Source organism: Mesoplodon bidens, assembly GCF_964165515.1.
Source record: "Mesoplodon bidens genome assembly, chromosome: 3".
Taxonomy (NCBI): domain Eukaryota; kingdom Metazoa; phylum Chordata; class Mammalia; order Artiodactyla; family Ziphiidae; genus Mesoplodon; species Mesoplodon bidens.
In genome coordinates, this window is record NC_138178.1 from 167,126,380 (window position 1) to 167,143,106 (window position 16,727).

Sequence of the window (16,727 nt, forward strand, 5' to 3'; positions counted from 1 at the left end):
ATGTGGGTCCAGTTCAGCTCACTGTCAGTGTCCTACATCCCAAGCCCTGTGCTGGTGACTGGGAAGGCAGTGATGGGGCAGAGGCTCAGAGAGGTTAAGTGACTTGCCCAAGCTCACACAGCCTCCAGCCCTGCCTTCAGGGAGTCCACAATCCAAGGAAAAGGGCAGGCTCTGAAACAGTCAAGGGTATGGGCACTAGAGCAGGAACCATCCACCTGTGCTTGAGGATGTGGGAGGGCCAGGAGAAGTTAGTAAGGGAAGGTAGGGAGGGCAGTCCAGGCAGAGGGAAACCGTGTGTGCAAAGGCACGGAGGAGTGAAAGTGCCCGAGGAGTTCAACCGAGATTCAGCACGGGGCGGGGGGGGGGGGGGCTGTCCCATGGGAGTGTGATGGTGGCAGAATGCCATTCTGAGTTGCAAGTTGTCGTTCTGAGTTCCCCCTAATGGGGAAAGGGCTCCTGGAGTCTGTATAGAGGCCCATCCGAGTCAGCGCCAGGCCCCGGGCTCTGAGCTCTTGCTGGGAGCTCAGCATTCATTCATTCACTCACCCAGCACCACCTCTGCCGTGCGTGCTCTGTGTACTGGGGAGACGGAGAGGAAGTGCTCACCGGTCGTTGGAGTGACAGACCTGGGTCGAAGGAGTCCCCTGCAGTGGGCTAGCTGAACGCCGTGTCATGGAACCAAGGAGATGGGCCCCAAAGCCCTTCCTGAGAATCAGCCGAGATTCTCAAGAAGGGCTTGGGGAGAAGAAGAAAAGGGCAAAGCACTTTCCATCCCCACCGCGCACAGAGCCGCAGTCCAGAGGGCTTCCTTCCCCATCTCTCTAAGTCCTCAGACCTTGGGCTGGAGCTGGACCATCCTTCTGGCTGGACGTCACTGTCCCTTCAAGCAGGGTTTCTCACCTTAGCACTCTAGACATGTGGGGACTGAGTAATTCATCTTTACGGAGGGCTGTCCTGTGCACTGTAGGATGTTTAGCAGCATCCCTGGCCTCTATGCCAGTCGCAAAAGCAACTCCAGACATTGAGAAATGGCCCCTGAAGGGCAAAATCACCCTGGTTGAGAACTACTGCTCAAAAGCCAATGAACTTGCCTGATTGTATTTTGGGGTGAGCTCTTAATACAATACCAAGAAAAAATTGGTATTCTTGGAGGCGGAGTAAAAATTCAATCAGCTCTTAACCAATGCATGAGTTATAGGTGAATTCCAGAAGGCACAGAACTGTTTCACATCCATGCTGCCGGACATGCCTTGTTCCCTAATTCATAAATCAAACAAGAAAAGAATCTCCCGTGTGCCAGAATTCTAATGATTAAATTAGCAACATGGAAGACAACGGCAGGCACAAAATAATCTTTCCCCAGGAACTCTAGTCGTGTCTCAGGCTCATAAAGGTTTATGGAAGATGTTCTCCAAAACTGACTAATTCTGTGCACAGAGGCACAAGAACCTTGAAAGAAATGATCAGAGAGCTCAGAACACAGAGCTGGAATAAGAGGGACGACATTCTTCCGTAGTGGGCATTTCCGTGGAGGCGGTATAGGAGCACTCCACTGTACATCATTTCCTAGAATTCTCACCAAAACCCCACTGGATGTCATGCTGTCTGTGTTGGTTCACATGTGTCTAGAAATGCAGGCTCAGAGTGGTTAGAACACTTAGCCCACAGTCTTACAGCTGGTAAGGAGTCCGGGTCTGACTCTGCTTTTCAGTGCTGTGTGTTACCAACCCCATCAGCCGATTCATTTTACAGGTGGAAAAACTGAGGCCGCCTGAGAAAGCAGAACAGAGATGTCAATAATAGCTCACTTTTCCATTGCGCTCCATGGGTACCGAATCACTTTCATATTCTTTTTCTCATTTCATTCTCTCAAAAAACGTGAAAGGCCATCAGGGCATCTTTTAGGCCCATCTCCACCCACTTCCTTCCCCAAGGTATCTATTACTGTCAAGAGGCTCCGAGCCCCGGGGAATATCTCCCACAAAAGCAGTCGTGATAAGTTAGTCCTTTCAGAGGTATTTACGTTTTAGAAGAAACCCTAGGGAAAGGGCACTGCTTAACCCAAAAGAATGAAGGTTGGAGGGGAAACTTTAGGCCTGGTAGCATCTGGTCGAGGGAGAGCTTCACTTTTGCAAGTGGAGAGGTGTGGTTCCCAAAAGACGTCAATGTTAGACAAACATCTGCTTCTGTGTGCTTCCATGAATAAGTGTGACGTGAACTTGACTGAAGGTGTTTCAGAGGAAGAGCTGGGAAAGGGGAAGGGGCTGGGTCTTGCCCACGCAGCAGAGGGCACTTCTCTCGGTTCCTTCTTCCTAAACCCAGACTGTGTCTCAGGCCTCCCAACCAGGCTGATCCCAGGGTCGCCCCCTGTCATGAGAGTCAGGAGAAAACAGGAAGGTTCCTCTTCCAGGGGTGACCACCCCCCACCCAGCAAATCACCGTCCCCTTGCCCTGGGCAGGGAGCGGCTCACAGGGAGAGCCTCACACTCACCACCTTCTGCCTCCTTCCTCTCCCAGGGAAGTCCTACGGGGCAGACGACTTCCTGCCGGTGCTCATGTACGTGCTGGCCCGCAGCAATCTCACGGAGATGCTTCTCAACGTGGAGTACATGATGGAGCTCATGGACCCTGCCCTGCAGCTGGGGGAGGGTGAGTCACCACCCCAGGCCCATCTCCGGAACCCTGGGGCCCATCGCCCATTGCTGACCCAGCCACACGAAAGGCTGGCTGGAGGGCCCAACAAGCACCTCCTGGATGCCAGACTCCACTAAGCCCTGGGACACAGCCCCTGTCCTGGGGGACTCACAGACTAGCAGGGGAGCTGGGCCAGTAAAGAGACCTTGGCACCTATGCTAGACAAGGGAAGCCCAGAGAGTACCAGAGCACGTTACTCAGGCTGTGCAATCAGGGAAGGCTTCCTGGAGGAGGTGATGCCTGAGCTGAGCATTGAAGGATAAATAGGGGCCAGTCAGATAAAGAAGGGGGAGAGGCAGTCTTCACAGAGGGAACAGCAGTTGCTGGCAGTGTACAGAATAAGGGGACAATGGTCAGCTCTTAGACAGGGGTGGCCCTGGGGACTCAGCCAGATCTGGGCCAGGTACCCGTCAGTGGGAGGAGGGTAATGCTGTGGTATGGGCAAGAGGCCATGCACTCTCCTGTAGGATGATGGCAGGGGTGTAATTTGTCCCACCCTCACCTTCCCTTCCCTTTCCTCCTTCCTACCACTTCACCCCATACACTTAGCCTCGGCCACCCCTCCACCAAGAATCCCTGAGATGCAGCCCAGATAGCAGTTCTGAGGGAGCCCCAAGCTCCCTCTGAGACACTACCCCCAAAAGGGTGAAGAGACTCTTAGGCCCCCAGTGGCCCCTTTGGGTTTCGTGGTTCTTGAGATAAGCTGGCCCTCTTTGCATCTGTTTGCATTTTTAGACTGTGTTGGTCTCTGGGGGGGGACCGTATGACGTGGCTGGTTCTGTGAGTTCTTGGAAGCTCAGGGGAGCGTGTAAAGCTGTGCAGGACTGGCCCGCCCCCGTGGATTGTTGTAGGGTCATAGAGAGTGTCAGGGACAGAGCCCTTTGGCGGGTGGAAGGATGGAGCAAGGCTGTGGGGCTCAGCACTGGCTGGCTCTCTGGCAGCGGTCAGCCCTGCCCTGGCCGCCGTGGCTCCTGTTCCATCCACAGCCTGCCTCCTTGCTGCCAGACGGGACTCCAGGCCAGGCGCAGTGGCGAACAGGGACAGGACAGGGACATCCTTGGCCCAATTACCCTCTCCTTATGGACCTGAAGCCCCCCACCCCAATCCTGCCATAACCTCCTGCGATCCTTCTTCCTGTTCCTGAAACCCACAGGGGGTTCGGGTGGGAAAGCTGAGGTCCTGCAGGCAGGAGAGCTAGTCTGTTTGGGGCTACATTAAGTATTTTTTAAAATTGAAGTATGGTTGATTTACAAGATTGTGTTAGTTTCAGGTGTACAGCAAAGTGATTCAGTTATATATATGTTCTTCAGATTATTTTCCATTATAGGTTATTATAAGATATTGAATATAGTTCTCTGTGCTACACAGTAGTAAATCCTTGTTGCTTTTCTATGTTATGTATAGGACTCCATTAAGTATTTTTGAGGGAAGCCAAGTACAAATGAACACATAAAGATCTTAAACATTTCACACTTTCTGACCCAAAGCTGCCTGAATACCCTGCAGCCTGCCCCTTTTAGACTTAAGAGTCAGAGCCCCCACCCCACCTCTGGACCTGTGGGGAAATTTCTAAGCGATCTATGGGGTGTTTCCTGGAAGAAAAGATGGCGGGGCAGAGCCTCGCATGCCACCACGTACCGCCCCTCCCAGCAGACCCTGCCCAGGGCAGCTCTGAGGACCATGCTGCACACACCAGGAGGTGGGCTGTGTGGCATGGGTGCCTCTCTCTCTTCCTACGCCCATAGCCAGGGTGGAAGGTCCCAGCAGCCAGGACAGCCCAGCCTCACAGGTGTTGGACTCTGACAAAAGGATGACTTGGGGGTCTCCAGCATGGGCAGGAGCTTCCACCCAAGTCTGCCAGCTGGTAGACCTCTATCTAGACATATCTGGGCCCAAGAGCAGGAGGACAGGGCGCCAGGCGGGCAGTGTTCCCGAGTTTCCCCAGCTTCACCCTCCTGTCTGTGCTGGGTGGTGGCCCACAGGGTGCTCCGTCACCAAAGCCTCTGAGGTGCAGTGAAAAGAGGGGCTTGCCTGGGAGGCGACGAGGGGGGTGGGGGGGGAGAAGCAGAGCCCCTGCTGGCCAGTCCCCGCCCGTGGTGCCCTGCAGTCAGACATGCCCGCGACAAGGGCAGGCCCCTGGGGAGTCCCTGCTCTTGAGAACTTGTTACTCCATCCTAAAAGGAGAACTAACACAGAGTGTAGAAGAAAGAGCAGTTTGGAGGCTGGATTTGGTCCCAGTTCTGCCTCTGATCGGCTGGAGACCTTGGGCAAGTTACTTAACCTCTCTGGCTTGGAAAAGGGAAGGCATTGAGCTAGATTTGGGGTTTTCAGACCATCTGAGCACCTTCTACAGAGGCAGCTGGGGGGAGGATGAGAGATGGAGCGGGCCTCTGCCTTCTTGTGTTTCACAGTCTGAACAAACAGATCTGCATTCACCAAAAAGCCTGCAAGACCGTCACGTTCTTCCAACTGGTTCCACATGCTGGAATTTGGCAAAGATTGTGACTGGGTCCCACTTTTTTGCAGCAGGCTTCTGGAGAGTGAGCCATCAGGGACTTCCCGTAAGAAGTAGAGAGGACCTGAACACTGGGTTGATGGGACCCTGACCCCTCTCTCTGCAGCTCCCACCACTCTGGGCAATTACAGGGCAGATGGGAGACCCAGGCGGCTGCTGGGCACCTGGCTGGAGCCAGCTCAAAATACAAACCTCTCCAGAAGCACCCTCATAGATTCCTTTACCCACATCCCGTCTGCACCCTGGCTGACAGCTGGCCATCCTGGGCTAGTAATCTCTTAAGAGAGGCAATGAGGTGTTCCCATCAATGGACAGCACCCTCTCCCTGAAGAGAACACTCGACTCCAAAACTCACAGTGCGAGGAGTTGCCTGCCACCTAGTGGTCATGGCGGGAACTGCAGGACCCCAAGTCCAAGGGAAGTCTACTGGGAGAGCCAGGAGGCTGTAAAAAAAGCAGGGCTTGAGCAGGCAGGACTGCACTGGCAGGGCTTAGAGTTCCTCCCCTTTGCCCAAGAGCGTGGGGAACCTCCAGAGCAGCTCCCTTAGGTCACCTAACCACCGTGCAATACTCACATGTTACCTAGCACTGCACTTTATGTGTATTCATCTCATTTACTTTCCACAACATTATGGATTTTGCAGATGAGGAAATGGAAGCATAGAGGACACTAACTCACCTGAGAGCACAGGGCTCTCTGCTGAAGGCTGAGACCTAAACCCTGCTCTCTGACTCCAAAACTGACCATTCGCAGTCAGCACATTGCACTCAGCTCCTCCCTTCCCAGCCAGGGGGATGTGATCACGATGGGAAACAGGACCATGGGGGAATGCCAACTAGAGGACAGGGCTCTCTGCCGGCAAGAGCTGGAGGCACCAAGGAAGTCTTCTTGCACACACAGGCTTTGAGCTGGGTGGGAAAAGGAGACCCATGAGAGGTCTGCTGGCCCTTCTCTGATAAGGGACACCAAGCCAAGTTCCATGTTGGCCTTGATATACCTATTTCAGAAAGTGTCTTCTTCCTACACTGCCGTGAAAGGGTGAGTGATCCTGTGGCAATAAACCCCTTTATCTCATCCCCCGCCCACCCCCGTCAGGGTATGAACTTTTCCCATACTGGCTGTGAAATTTGTAGGAATATGTAGACAGCTTCATCCAGTGGAGCAGTTAGGAATGCCTTGGGCTGCACGTAATTCACGATGTAACTAATAATGCTTTAACTCAGAGTGAGGGACTGGTTTGTCTCTTGCATCAGGAAGTCCTGGGGTAAGCAGCTGATAATGGTGGCAGTTTTTAGCCCCGCCATCAGGAAATCGTAGACCCAGCTCTTTCCATTCTCTTTAGGATGTGAACTTTTGTCGTTGTGCCTGTCACCTCCGATCACAAACAGCTGCTGTGCCTCCAGGCTCACCTCTGTGTTCCAGAAAAGAGGAAGGGGGGAGAGGCAAAAACCAGAAGGGATACACTAACTGCGTCTGTCCCTTGCAAAAGGCTTTCCTGAAAGCACCACTCAGGGACTTCCACTTACATCTAAGTAGCCAGAACGGGGTCTCCTGCCCTCTACCCTGAACTACAAGAGGATCTAGGAAGTGAGCATTGTCAGTTGAGTGCTGCTTTACCCCCACAAAAGTGAGTTCAGTTAATTAGGAAGAAAGAGAAGATGGGATTTGGGTGGCTCGCTAGCAGATGGGCCTCATGTCAAAACTCATTGCCCTGGTACCCAAAGGGCTGGGGAGAGGCTTGGTGAGTGGGAAGGAGGCCCAGGGAAGCACTGCAAGACCTTGGCCAAGGCACCCCGCCCCCTCTAGAGTGAGGGGCGAAACAAGGCTAGTGCTTCTCAAACATTTTAACCAAAGCCTCCAACAAGCCAAGGAGAGTAAACTTGTAAGCATCTGTGCAAATTATTATCTTTTACCTTAAAACTTCATGTAAAGTTTGTAGTCTGAAGTATTTCAAAGCTTAAATTAGGAAACATTAGGTATTAGGAATATGTGTGAATTAACTTAAGGTAAAAAGAAATGGAGAAATAAACGAATCAAAGTTTCTACTTTCCTTAAATCTTTAAAAAATAGTGTGTGATAGTATGACCGTAATTAAAATTTTCTCCACATATTTTTAAGTCGTTTTTTAAAATAGGGTATATACGACACATACAATGAGGAGTCTCCCACCCACCCATGTCTCCAAGGCACCCCTTTCCCCACCCTAAAGACATCTGTGGTTCTTGTGTATCTTTACATTGTAAAGCTCATTGTAAAACTAAAAACTCATTTTAAAACATCACTTAAATACAAGCAAGAGTTACGTCCCAAAAGGAACAAGCTTTGATCAGGGCCGTACAGATCAGGGCTGGACTTGAGGAAGCTTGTGAGGCTGCGGTGGGCACAGAGCCGAAGTTGGGCCGGTGACTAACGGGGCGGCAGGCGCCTCCTTGCAGCGACGATGGGTGGGGCTTAGAGAGGTGGGCGGGGCGGGCCGAGCTGGGACCAGCCCCCTCCCTTTGGGGGTGGGCGGAGGTGGTCCTGGCTCAGCCTCCACACCCTTTCCCGCCGCAGGTTCCTACTATCTGACCACCACCTACGGGGCCCTGGAGCACATCAAGAACTACGACAAGATCACGGTGACCCGGCAGCTGAGCGTGGAGGTGCAGGACTCCATCCACCGCTGGGAGCGCCGGCGCACGCTCAACAAGGCCCGGGCCTCCCGCTCCTCCGTGCAGGTGACGCCTGGGACCGAGGGTGGGAGGGGGCCGGCGGACCTTGCCCAGACCATCCCTACTGCCCGCCGGCTAACAAGCCTGACGCCGACTGGCTGCTCTGGCCGGCCAGCCCAGCCCCCAGGGGCGTTCACGTGGGAGGCGAAGGCACCGGCTCTCACCTGCCAGCGTGTGCCCAGCCCAGTGGCGGTTGGGGGATGGGAGTGGAAGTTAAGGGGTGGAGACTACAAAAGTATCAGCAGACCTCGGTGGGCAAACATGGTAGGGATATGGGACATCTATCCACTCTTCCTTAGCACCTGTGATGTCCCAGCAGGCTGTTAGGGCTGGAGATGTGAACAGTAAGTCGTCCCAGCGAGAAGCCCACGAGCTGATCTACAGCCTTGCCCCCTTGTGCCTGGACAAAGGCAGCAGCTGCCAGGGGTCCCCCTGCCCCAAGCCTACCCCCTCTAATCCAGCCACCCGTCCCTCCCCACCTCTCTGTACAAACTCAGTATTCAAGCCATTGGTGGCCAGACTCCTCCCCCCCGCCCCCCCCCCATTATCCCACACACCCCCAGGCTGCATCAAATCAGCTGCCTCTAATTCCCTGAACACACTGTGCTCAACTCCCTCGGGCTTAGCCTCTGCCCATACTGGTCCATCTCCCCTTCCTCACCGGCTGCCACTGCCCATCCTCAGTTTCTCCAATAGCCCCTCCTCTGAGAAGCCTTCCCTGACACCCCCTCCTGCCCCTCATTCCCTGTGGCCTGGGTTAGATGCCCTCCTCATACATGCCATCTATGTATGAAGCTATCACCCTGAGAGAGAGAGCAGGGCCCATTGCTCACATGTCTTAGGGGTCCCAAGCCCAGGGCCTGAGACAAAGTGAGACTGGGGTGCATGCAGAATGGCCAGAGTTAGGACAGTGAGCCAGGCTGCGATCCAGAGCTGCAAATAGCTCTACAGACTCACTTACCTGACACCCGGGAGCTCACTGGACCTGAACCCCATGCCTGGCTTTCCAGATGGCCCTTCTGTAACCAGCAGAGCCCAGGCCGGGGGGGCAAGAGGCTCAAGGTATGGACCCAGCTCTGTACTAGCTTGCTGTGTGACCCCGAGCAGTGTCTGCCCTCTCTGGGACTCAGTTTTCCTATCAGCACAGGGGGACCCTGGACTATTTGAACTCTGCCTCCCCAGTACCTGTCCTAGGCGGCCAAGCTGATGTCCCCTCTCCTCTAATCAGTGGTGTCTTGATAATGTTTAGTAACTGGGTCTCTGGGGAGGGAAAAAGAAAACCCTCTGATCTCAGCTTCTGTCGATTTCCATGGTATAAATGCTCCCACCATGGCTGATTTCAAGCTACTAACTTGGCATCACTGAACTTGGAGTTGGGAAGCGGGTATGAGCCAGCATGAGTTGGCAAGTGCCAGCTCCAGCACACCACCACTCCCCACCGCCTCCTGGGACAGCTGTCCCTCCACCAGCTCTTGGGATATGGACACTCTTGGTCCAAGCCTGACCCAGGCATTCCTTACTTCTTGCTTCCACCCTGTGGATTCCCAGGCCTGAGCCAGGCAGAGCATCAGTGCCTCCCACTTAGGGAGGCAAAGCTCAGGAAGAGGCTTGGGATGAGGAGTCTTCTCAGCACTCTTTCTGGGGTATGGGGAGGTCACCACCCTCTTCCTCCTCCCCCAGTGCCTCTTCTGCACCCCATGCCCTAAATCCCTCCCCTGGGAGTGAAAGCCCAGAGCTTGACAGTCATCAGGTGTAAAGGGCCCTTGGGAGGCCTAACGGGGGACAAGGAGAGCACAGGCAGCCACTGAGACCCAAGGAAGTGGGTGGGCTTTCCTCTCCCGGAAGAAAGACTCTTGACACAGAGCCTGCCCTGCACATGCACTCACTACTCTGCAGCCATAATTACCACCATTCTGAAGTGGTCATCGCCCTCATAGTCCTCCTCCTCATCAGGAGACGGCTGTGCTGTCACCATCCTTCCACAAGGGGGCAACCCTGCACACACCACTTCCTACCCGTCCTCTGGATCCTTGGGGGAAGGGGGACTCTTCCAGGCTCTGAGCTAGTTTTATGTGCTTCCTCACAGCCACGGAGTAAGGACTGGTTTTATCCCCGGTTGACAGTTGAGGAAATGGAGGCTCAGAGAGGTGTAGGTCACGCAGGGGGAGCAGATTCAAAGCCAGGCAGGGACTCCTTCCACCATCTCTGGTGGAGGAAGGTGTGAGTGTGCTGTTCTGTGCGAATGCTCCCATCCCCAGCCTCGCAGGCATCGCTTCACCCTTGCCCACGTAGCTTATGAGTTGCAGCTCCTCCACCTGTCCTGAAGCCCCCATCCTTCAGGCCCAGCTCCCCAGTCCCTTTCCCCTAAGTCTTCTCCCCCGCCCTTCCCTGCCTGCCTGCTCCCCCTCGGAACACCACGCTTCTCACCCCCAGGCTCTTCCAGCCCTAAGGCCTGAACTGTTAAACCTGCTTTAGCTGCCTCAGCTGAGCCATGGATGCTGGGGGTGGGTCTGAACCTCTGGTTTTATTTATGCTGCCCTGCGTGCCCAGCATAGCGCCTGGGACGAAGAGGGGCTCAGGGAGGAAGAGATGAGAAAGTGAGTGACAGATGAATAAATGATGGCGAGCCCGTGGACTGGCCACTAGGGGGCGGGCGCTCTCACTCATTGCCGAGACTGCAAGTCAACCCACTGACCTGGAACGGTCGGCCCCATCGAGAGCTGAGGCTCAGAGAGGGAAGGCCCTTGCCTGAGATCACACAGCAGGGTCAGCTGCAGGTGCCCCGACTGCCAGCCTCACGACCCTTCCTGCCATCCATCCGCTCTCTACAGAGAGGACAAAGGACTTGCTCAAGACCACGCAGCTCCTCACTCCTGTCCGAGCTCCCAGCATCGGGACGGGGGTGAGACCCGACGCCGGCCTGGCCCCGCCGGTGACCCACGCCCCCTGCATCTCGCCCCGTAGGACTTCATCTGCGTGTCGTACCTGGAGCCCGAGCAGCAGTCGCGGACGCTGGCGTCGCGGGCGGACACGCTGGCCGAGGCTCTGTGCGCTCAGTGCGCGGAGAAGTTCGAGGTGGTGCAGCCCCAGGACCACCGGCTCTTCGTGCTGGTGGACGGGCGCTGCTTCCAGCTGGCCGACGAGGCGCTGCCGCACCGCATCAAGGGCTACCTGCTGCGGAGCGAGCCCAAGCGCGACTTCCACTTTGTGTACCGGCCCCTGGACGGCGGCGGGGGCAGCGGGGGCCCGCCCTGCCTCGTGGTGCGGGAGCCCAACTTCCTGTGAGCCCGGGGCTGCAGCCCCTCCAAAGGCAGTGTTCACCCAGGCGGAGAAGCCGTCAGAAGACCCGGCCCGCGCCCTCCCCCCACACACTCACACTCAGCCACACCCACACACGCACGCACACACTCTCCCAGCAGGGATGCCCACACGTCACACGTGCTCGCAACCCACTGAGCGCGCGTAGACCAACGTGGCACTTAAGCAACGTGCTCAGTGGCCCCCAGCGTGCTTCCTGTAGGAGAGTCATAGCCCCCTAGAGGCCACGTTCTCCATTAGGCAGAAAGGGAAACGGGCTCAGAGAGAGAAGGGACTCTCCAGCCCCCTGAAGCAGAGTCCAAGCCCGGCCCCTGTTCACACACAGCCCCTCAGGCCAGTCCCTCTGCCCATGCCCCCCATGCCCACCCGATCCTCAGTCTTTCCAGGGGAGGGCTTCCCATTTCCCCAGGACTATCCTCAGGAGGAGTGGCCTGGCCCCAGCTGCTCCCACGCCCCTCTTGCCGCAGGATGGAGCTGGGATGCTCTGGACACTCCCAGCATCTCAGGAGCATCTCAGGGTGTGTGAGCAGACAGCCCTCCCCCAATCCCTGCATAAGAGCCTGCGCTCGGCTCTCAGCACCCACAGCCCCGCCGCAGCTCCCAAGCCCCTCCAGGAGCAGCCAGATGTGCACTGGGACCTCCAAGTGAAGCCAGCTCCATGGCTACGTGGGTGAGCACAGCCTCGGCCACGGGGGACATTGACAGGGCCGTTGCCTTGGGGGGCACCCCAGGGCTGTGGCACCTGTGGCAAGAGGCACCGTGTGGGGAGTGTTTAATAAAAGCCCTTTTTGAAAAGGCGTCTCCTTCTCTCGGGCTAGAGCTCTGCTCAGCCAGCCAGGCCCCCCATTAACAGCCTAATCCCCTTCCCAGGTGGAGTACAGAAGACCACCTCCTTTCCACCGAGGGCCCTATGTTTTTTTTTGTCGTTGTTGTTTTGTTTGTTTGTTTTTGCGGTACGCAGGCCTCTCACTGTCGTGGCCTCTCCCATGCGGAGCACAGGCTCCGGACGTGCAGGCTCAGCGGCCATGGCTCACGGGCCCAGCCGCTCCGCGGCATGTGGGATCTTCCCGGACCGGGGCACGAACCCGCGTCCCCTGCATCGGCAGGCGGACTCCCGACCACTGTGCCACCAGGGAAGCCCGAGGGCCCTATGTTTTGACAGAATCGGCAGCATGCTCTCAGCCCCCCGGGCCCTGGCCCCTGTCTGCCCCTCAGCCTGGTCGTCTCCTGTCTCCTCCCACCCACGGTTCCCTCCCATCATTCCTGCCTCTGCCTCCTAGCCCAGGAATACCGTTCTATATAGTCTTTGCGTGGTCGAACTCTCTTTATCCTTCAAAGCCCGTCTCCTCCCCCTGGAGGAAGTCAGCCTTCTCTGACTTCCTAGACTGGCCAGATAGTCCTTGTCTATGTCCCCCAGCCCCCTCGGATCATCTCTCTCACAAGAGATAGCTCATCAAATTGCATTTGTCTGTTGATATTTCTGCTTTCTCCACCAAATTTGGACCCTTCATGTCTGCGTCCCCAGCATTGATTAAAATATGTGTTTGCTGAGTGCCTGTTAAATGTCAGCACTCTTCTAGGCCCTGGGAAACAGCAGAGAACAAAACAGACGAAGCTCACGTGGAGCCCCAGTGTGAACAGCAGTGAGCGGTGCGCCCAGGGCAGGTCGGCTAGACTCACCTGGATTATACCCCTGGGCAGCAACCACCTCGTTCAGCCAGTCAACAAACATCTGTCAAACTCTGGCTCCAGGCCAGCCCTGTGTGAGAGGCAGGGATTGCTCCAGGATGCAGCCAGCCAGCCCTGGAGGACTTTCCAGGCCGGGGCTCGGTATAACAGACATGACAAAACAGGCAAACAGCTTCTGATCTGAGGGTACCCTCAGATCACAAGCTGAGGGTAGCTGGCTCTGATCCCAGGCTGCCCTTTCCTTCCCCATCCCCCTACCCACCAACCAGTGCAGACACTGTTGCCTTCCTGAGCTTCCAATGCTCCCTGCAGCCCTGAGCTGAGCTGGTCATACAGCCTCGTGCCCACAGCTGTACGGCAAAGTGCCCACCGCCTCCCACTAGGACTGAGGCTGGTGGGGAACATCAGAGGCGGGTCCATTTACCCAAGCACCCTCTTGGCCACGTGGGGCCCAAACTTGGGGTGGGGTTGGAGTTCAGAGGGTGGATCGGACACCAGCCCAGCCCTGGGAGTCTTCTGTCCAGCCAGTGAGCTGGAGCGGGGACCACTGTAAGAACACTGTGTGTGTGTGTGTGTGTGTGTGTGTGTGTACATGCTTGTATGTGCACAAGCATATGTGCCAGGCCCACCGTCCTGGGGCCTCTCCCATCAGGAGAGGCCAGAGAGCAGGAGGGGTGGGGGTACCTGGACCCCTGTCTTCTGGATGCCTTCTCCCCCCGGGGAGGTGCGGGGGCCCGATTCAGGGCGCAGAAACACCCTCGCATGTACTGAGCCCTCACGGGGGTGCCTGGCGCTGGTCAGTGGCTGCCCTGTGTGATTTTATTGAATCCACACACCAGCCCCTTGTGGGAGGCATTTATGGATGAGGACACGGAGGCTCAAAGGAAGGGGGAGAATTAGTTAGTCTACTTGGGCGGCCTTAACAAAATACCACTGATGGGGCAGCTTAGACCACAGACATTTATTTTCTCACAGTTCTGGAGGCTGGAAGTCGCAGATCAGGGCTGGTTTCTCCTTGGCTTGCAGACGGCTGCCTTCCCACTGAGTCCTCACACAGCCTTTTCTCTGGGCCTGAGCAGCCCTGGTCTCCTCCTCTTTTGAGAACACAGGTCCTATTGGATTAGCGCGCAGCCATATGACCTCATGCTACCTTAATTAACCCTTTAAGGCCCTGTCTCCAAACACAGTCACATTCTGAGATGCTAGAGGTTAGAGCTTCAACACATGAACTTGGAGGGACCACAACTCGGCCCATAACAAGGGATGATTTGCCCAAGGTCACACAGCTGGTTAGAGGCCAAAGTGAGGTTTGAACTCAGGGCTAAACCTACCCCCAAATTCAGGGTTCTCTTTTCTCCCCGGTGCAGCATCCCAAGTGACCTGTTGGTAGAAAGCCAAAGTCAGATGAGCCTCGCCCACCAGGCCCGCTCTGGGTGAACTTGCCTGAGGCCATGGTGAGCATCGCAGGGCTGACCTGATCCAGAGGCCCAAGATGCAAGTGAAGCGGCCTGGTTTCTCCACAGGCCCCGAGCAGGGGGTCATTGTGTCCAAGGGTGATGGGGCCACAGGCTGGGACGTAGGACAGGGGCTCGGCCATGTGTCCTCCCTAGCGTTTGTCCCCTCACCCCTTGGCCGGCTGGCTCCCTCCTTCCCTCCGCTTTTACTGGCCCCCTCCAGTCCCTGAGGCTGAGACTGGAGCCAGCGGTGCTGGGAGAAGCTACGAGGGCTTCTGCAGAGACCAGGGCATGCCCAGGCCCTGCTGCTCCTCCGTCCCCAGGGCCTACCAGTGACAGCTGGGTGCAAAGCCCTGCCCATCGTGAGAAGTCCCAAACTGCCCCTGCAGACACCTGGCCCACGATGGCCTCACAACACCTTAATGTGTTGAATCCAGGTCTCCCTAGTATGAGCAAGTTTCTGCTGGGGGACAAGGGACGGGCCTGCAAGGGGGGTGGGCAGAGAAGAGCAGAGGCCCTGAGTGGGAGGAGGGACAGAGGGAGGAGGGGAGGGTCCTCTGGGTGCAGTGGAGACGCCTCCCTCCCCCAGCCACAGACCAGCCTGTCATCCCCACTTGGCGGCTGAGGCTGTATCTGGAAGGCACGGCACCCGTCAGCAGATGCGGTTGCAGATGCAGTCGCTGTGTGTGCACTCAGCTGGCTGGAATCCAGGAACTGGCCACCTCCTGCTCTGCAGGGTCATCTGGGGCGGGGAAGCGGGGGAGCAGCTGGGGCAGGAACTGGGCCCTTCCTTCGCAGGAAGGTCACGCGGGGCAGGGCTTCGGGGAGAAAAGCACTGATTCACAGTGGCTGCGGCTTTTCCTCTTCCCCAGCTGTCAGCTATTTGCTGGAAGACAGCGGTTTCCCAGGAATGCCCTCCAGGAAACCTCTTTGCTGCTGATGCAGCCCTCAACCAAAAGGGAACTCTGAAATCTGGCTTCAAAGTCGAGAAACTTCTCAGCTGGAAGGTGGGAAGAACCTCCACTTGTAGTCAGGAGACCTGGCTCCAGGCCAGCTGCGAGCCCTCGGCAAGATGCTCAACATCTTTGTGCCTCAGTGTCCCCATTCTTAAGAATGCTTATGCCCAGATCTCCCAGGCTTGTCGCAGGGATCAGACAAGCTCCCGGGTTGGGGCAAGTGAAGCCTTAGATCTTTCAGAAAAGGGAAATAAATTCAGAGCTAGTACATGAGAGCAGGGAAGTTGTTCACGGCCAAGGTTGCACAGCTGAGGGGACACGTGGGGTTGAAATCCAGTCTGGGCTCCACTTGTCACCCTGGCACAGGACTGTGTCCACCCAGAGAAAGGGACACCTCTTCCACATGATGGCATTAAATGGTCTATAGGGAGTCCAGGTGAACTCAAGCCTGGGGGCTACCGAGCCATGCACGTATTTTCTGTTTAATGTGAGCAGTGTGGTGACAACAGTCAGCATGGGATATGACGGGGTCCTGAGGGAGGGGAGGGCATGTAACCCACCTGGAGGAAGCAGAGGGCTTCCCTGCAGACAGGGATGCCTGAGCTCGGTCTTGAAGGGTAAAGGGTTGGCCAAAGCAGAAGGGAATTGAAGAACTCCTGAAGATTGCTGGAATTCTCCATGGATCTCTTGCATGTCTGGTGAAGACTCACTGACAGCTTTTATTCCAGACTATCTTCTCTTTTTCTTTTTTTTTTTAATTTTAAAAATTTACTTATTTATTTATTTTTGGCTGCATTGGGTCTCTGTTGCTGCACGTGGGCTTTTTCTCTAGTTGTGGCGAGCGGGGGCTACTCTTCGTTGTGGTGCGTGGACTTTTCATCGCAGTGGGTTCTCTTGTGGAGCAAGGGCTCTAGGCTCTGTAGTTGTGGCACACGGGCTCAGTAGTTGTGGCACACGGGCTTAGTTGCTCTGCAGCACGTGAGATCTTCCTGGACCAGGGCTCGAACCCGTGTCCCCTGCATTGGCAGGCGGATTCTTAACCACTGCGCCACCAGGGAAGCCCAAGACTATCTTCTTAAGAGTATTTGACTAGCCTTGGAGGATAAAGAGAATTTCTCCCTTCTGGGAAGAGGGCAGATTTTTTTTTCCTGACCAAGATGATAAAATAATGTCTCTCAATTTGGAAGCGAGTATCTCCCCGCAGGGTAAAAGTGGGACAGGTCTGCTCACAGCCTTCTTCCTCAGCCTGATCCAGACCCACTGTGTGCATAGCCTCTACCAGGCCCCACCTCCGCATCCCCCTCAGGGCACTCGGCAGACAAGAGGGGTCGAAGCAAATATGAAGCACGTGCGCCTGGTTGCCAGGGGTAATGAAGTCCCTTGTCATGGC

At 55.9% G+C, this 16,727-nt stretch overlaps 1 protein-coding gene across 3 annotated transcripts in view; it reads left to right on the plus strand.

Annotated features, from left to right (window-relative positions):
* Positions 1–12,033, plus strand: part of RIN3 (Ras and Rab interactor 3) — a 123,984-nt gene extending 111,951 nt beyond the window's left edge. For 2 of the 3 annotated variants that reach the window (XM_081230316.1, XM_081230314.1), the window contains exons 8-10: positions 2,518–2,649; positions 7,763–7,926; positions 10,885–12,033. In XM_081230316.1, the coding sequence (XP_081086442.1) occupies positions 2,518–2,649; positions 7,763–7,926; positions 10,885–11,205 (617 nt within the window). In that variant the 3' untranslated portion in view covers positions 11,206–12,033. The remainder of the gene's footprint in view (positions 1–2,517; positions 2,650–7,762; positions 7,927–10,884) is intronic. The other variant, XM_081230315.1, reaches the window with a different exon arrangement.
* Positions 12,034–16,727: the final 4,694 nt, after the last annotated feature.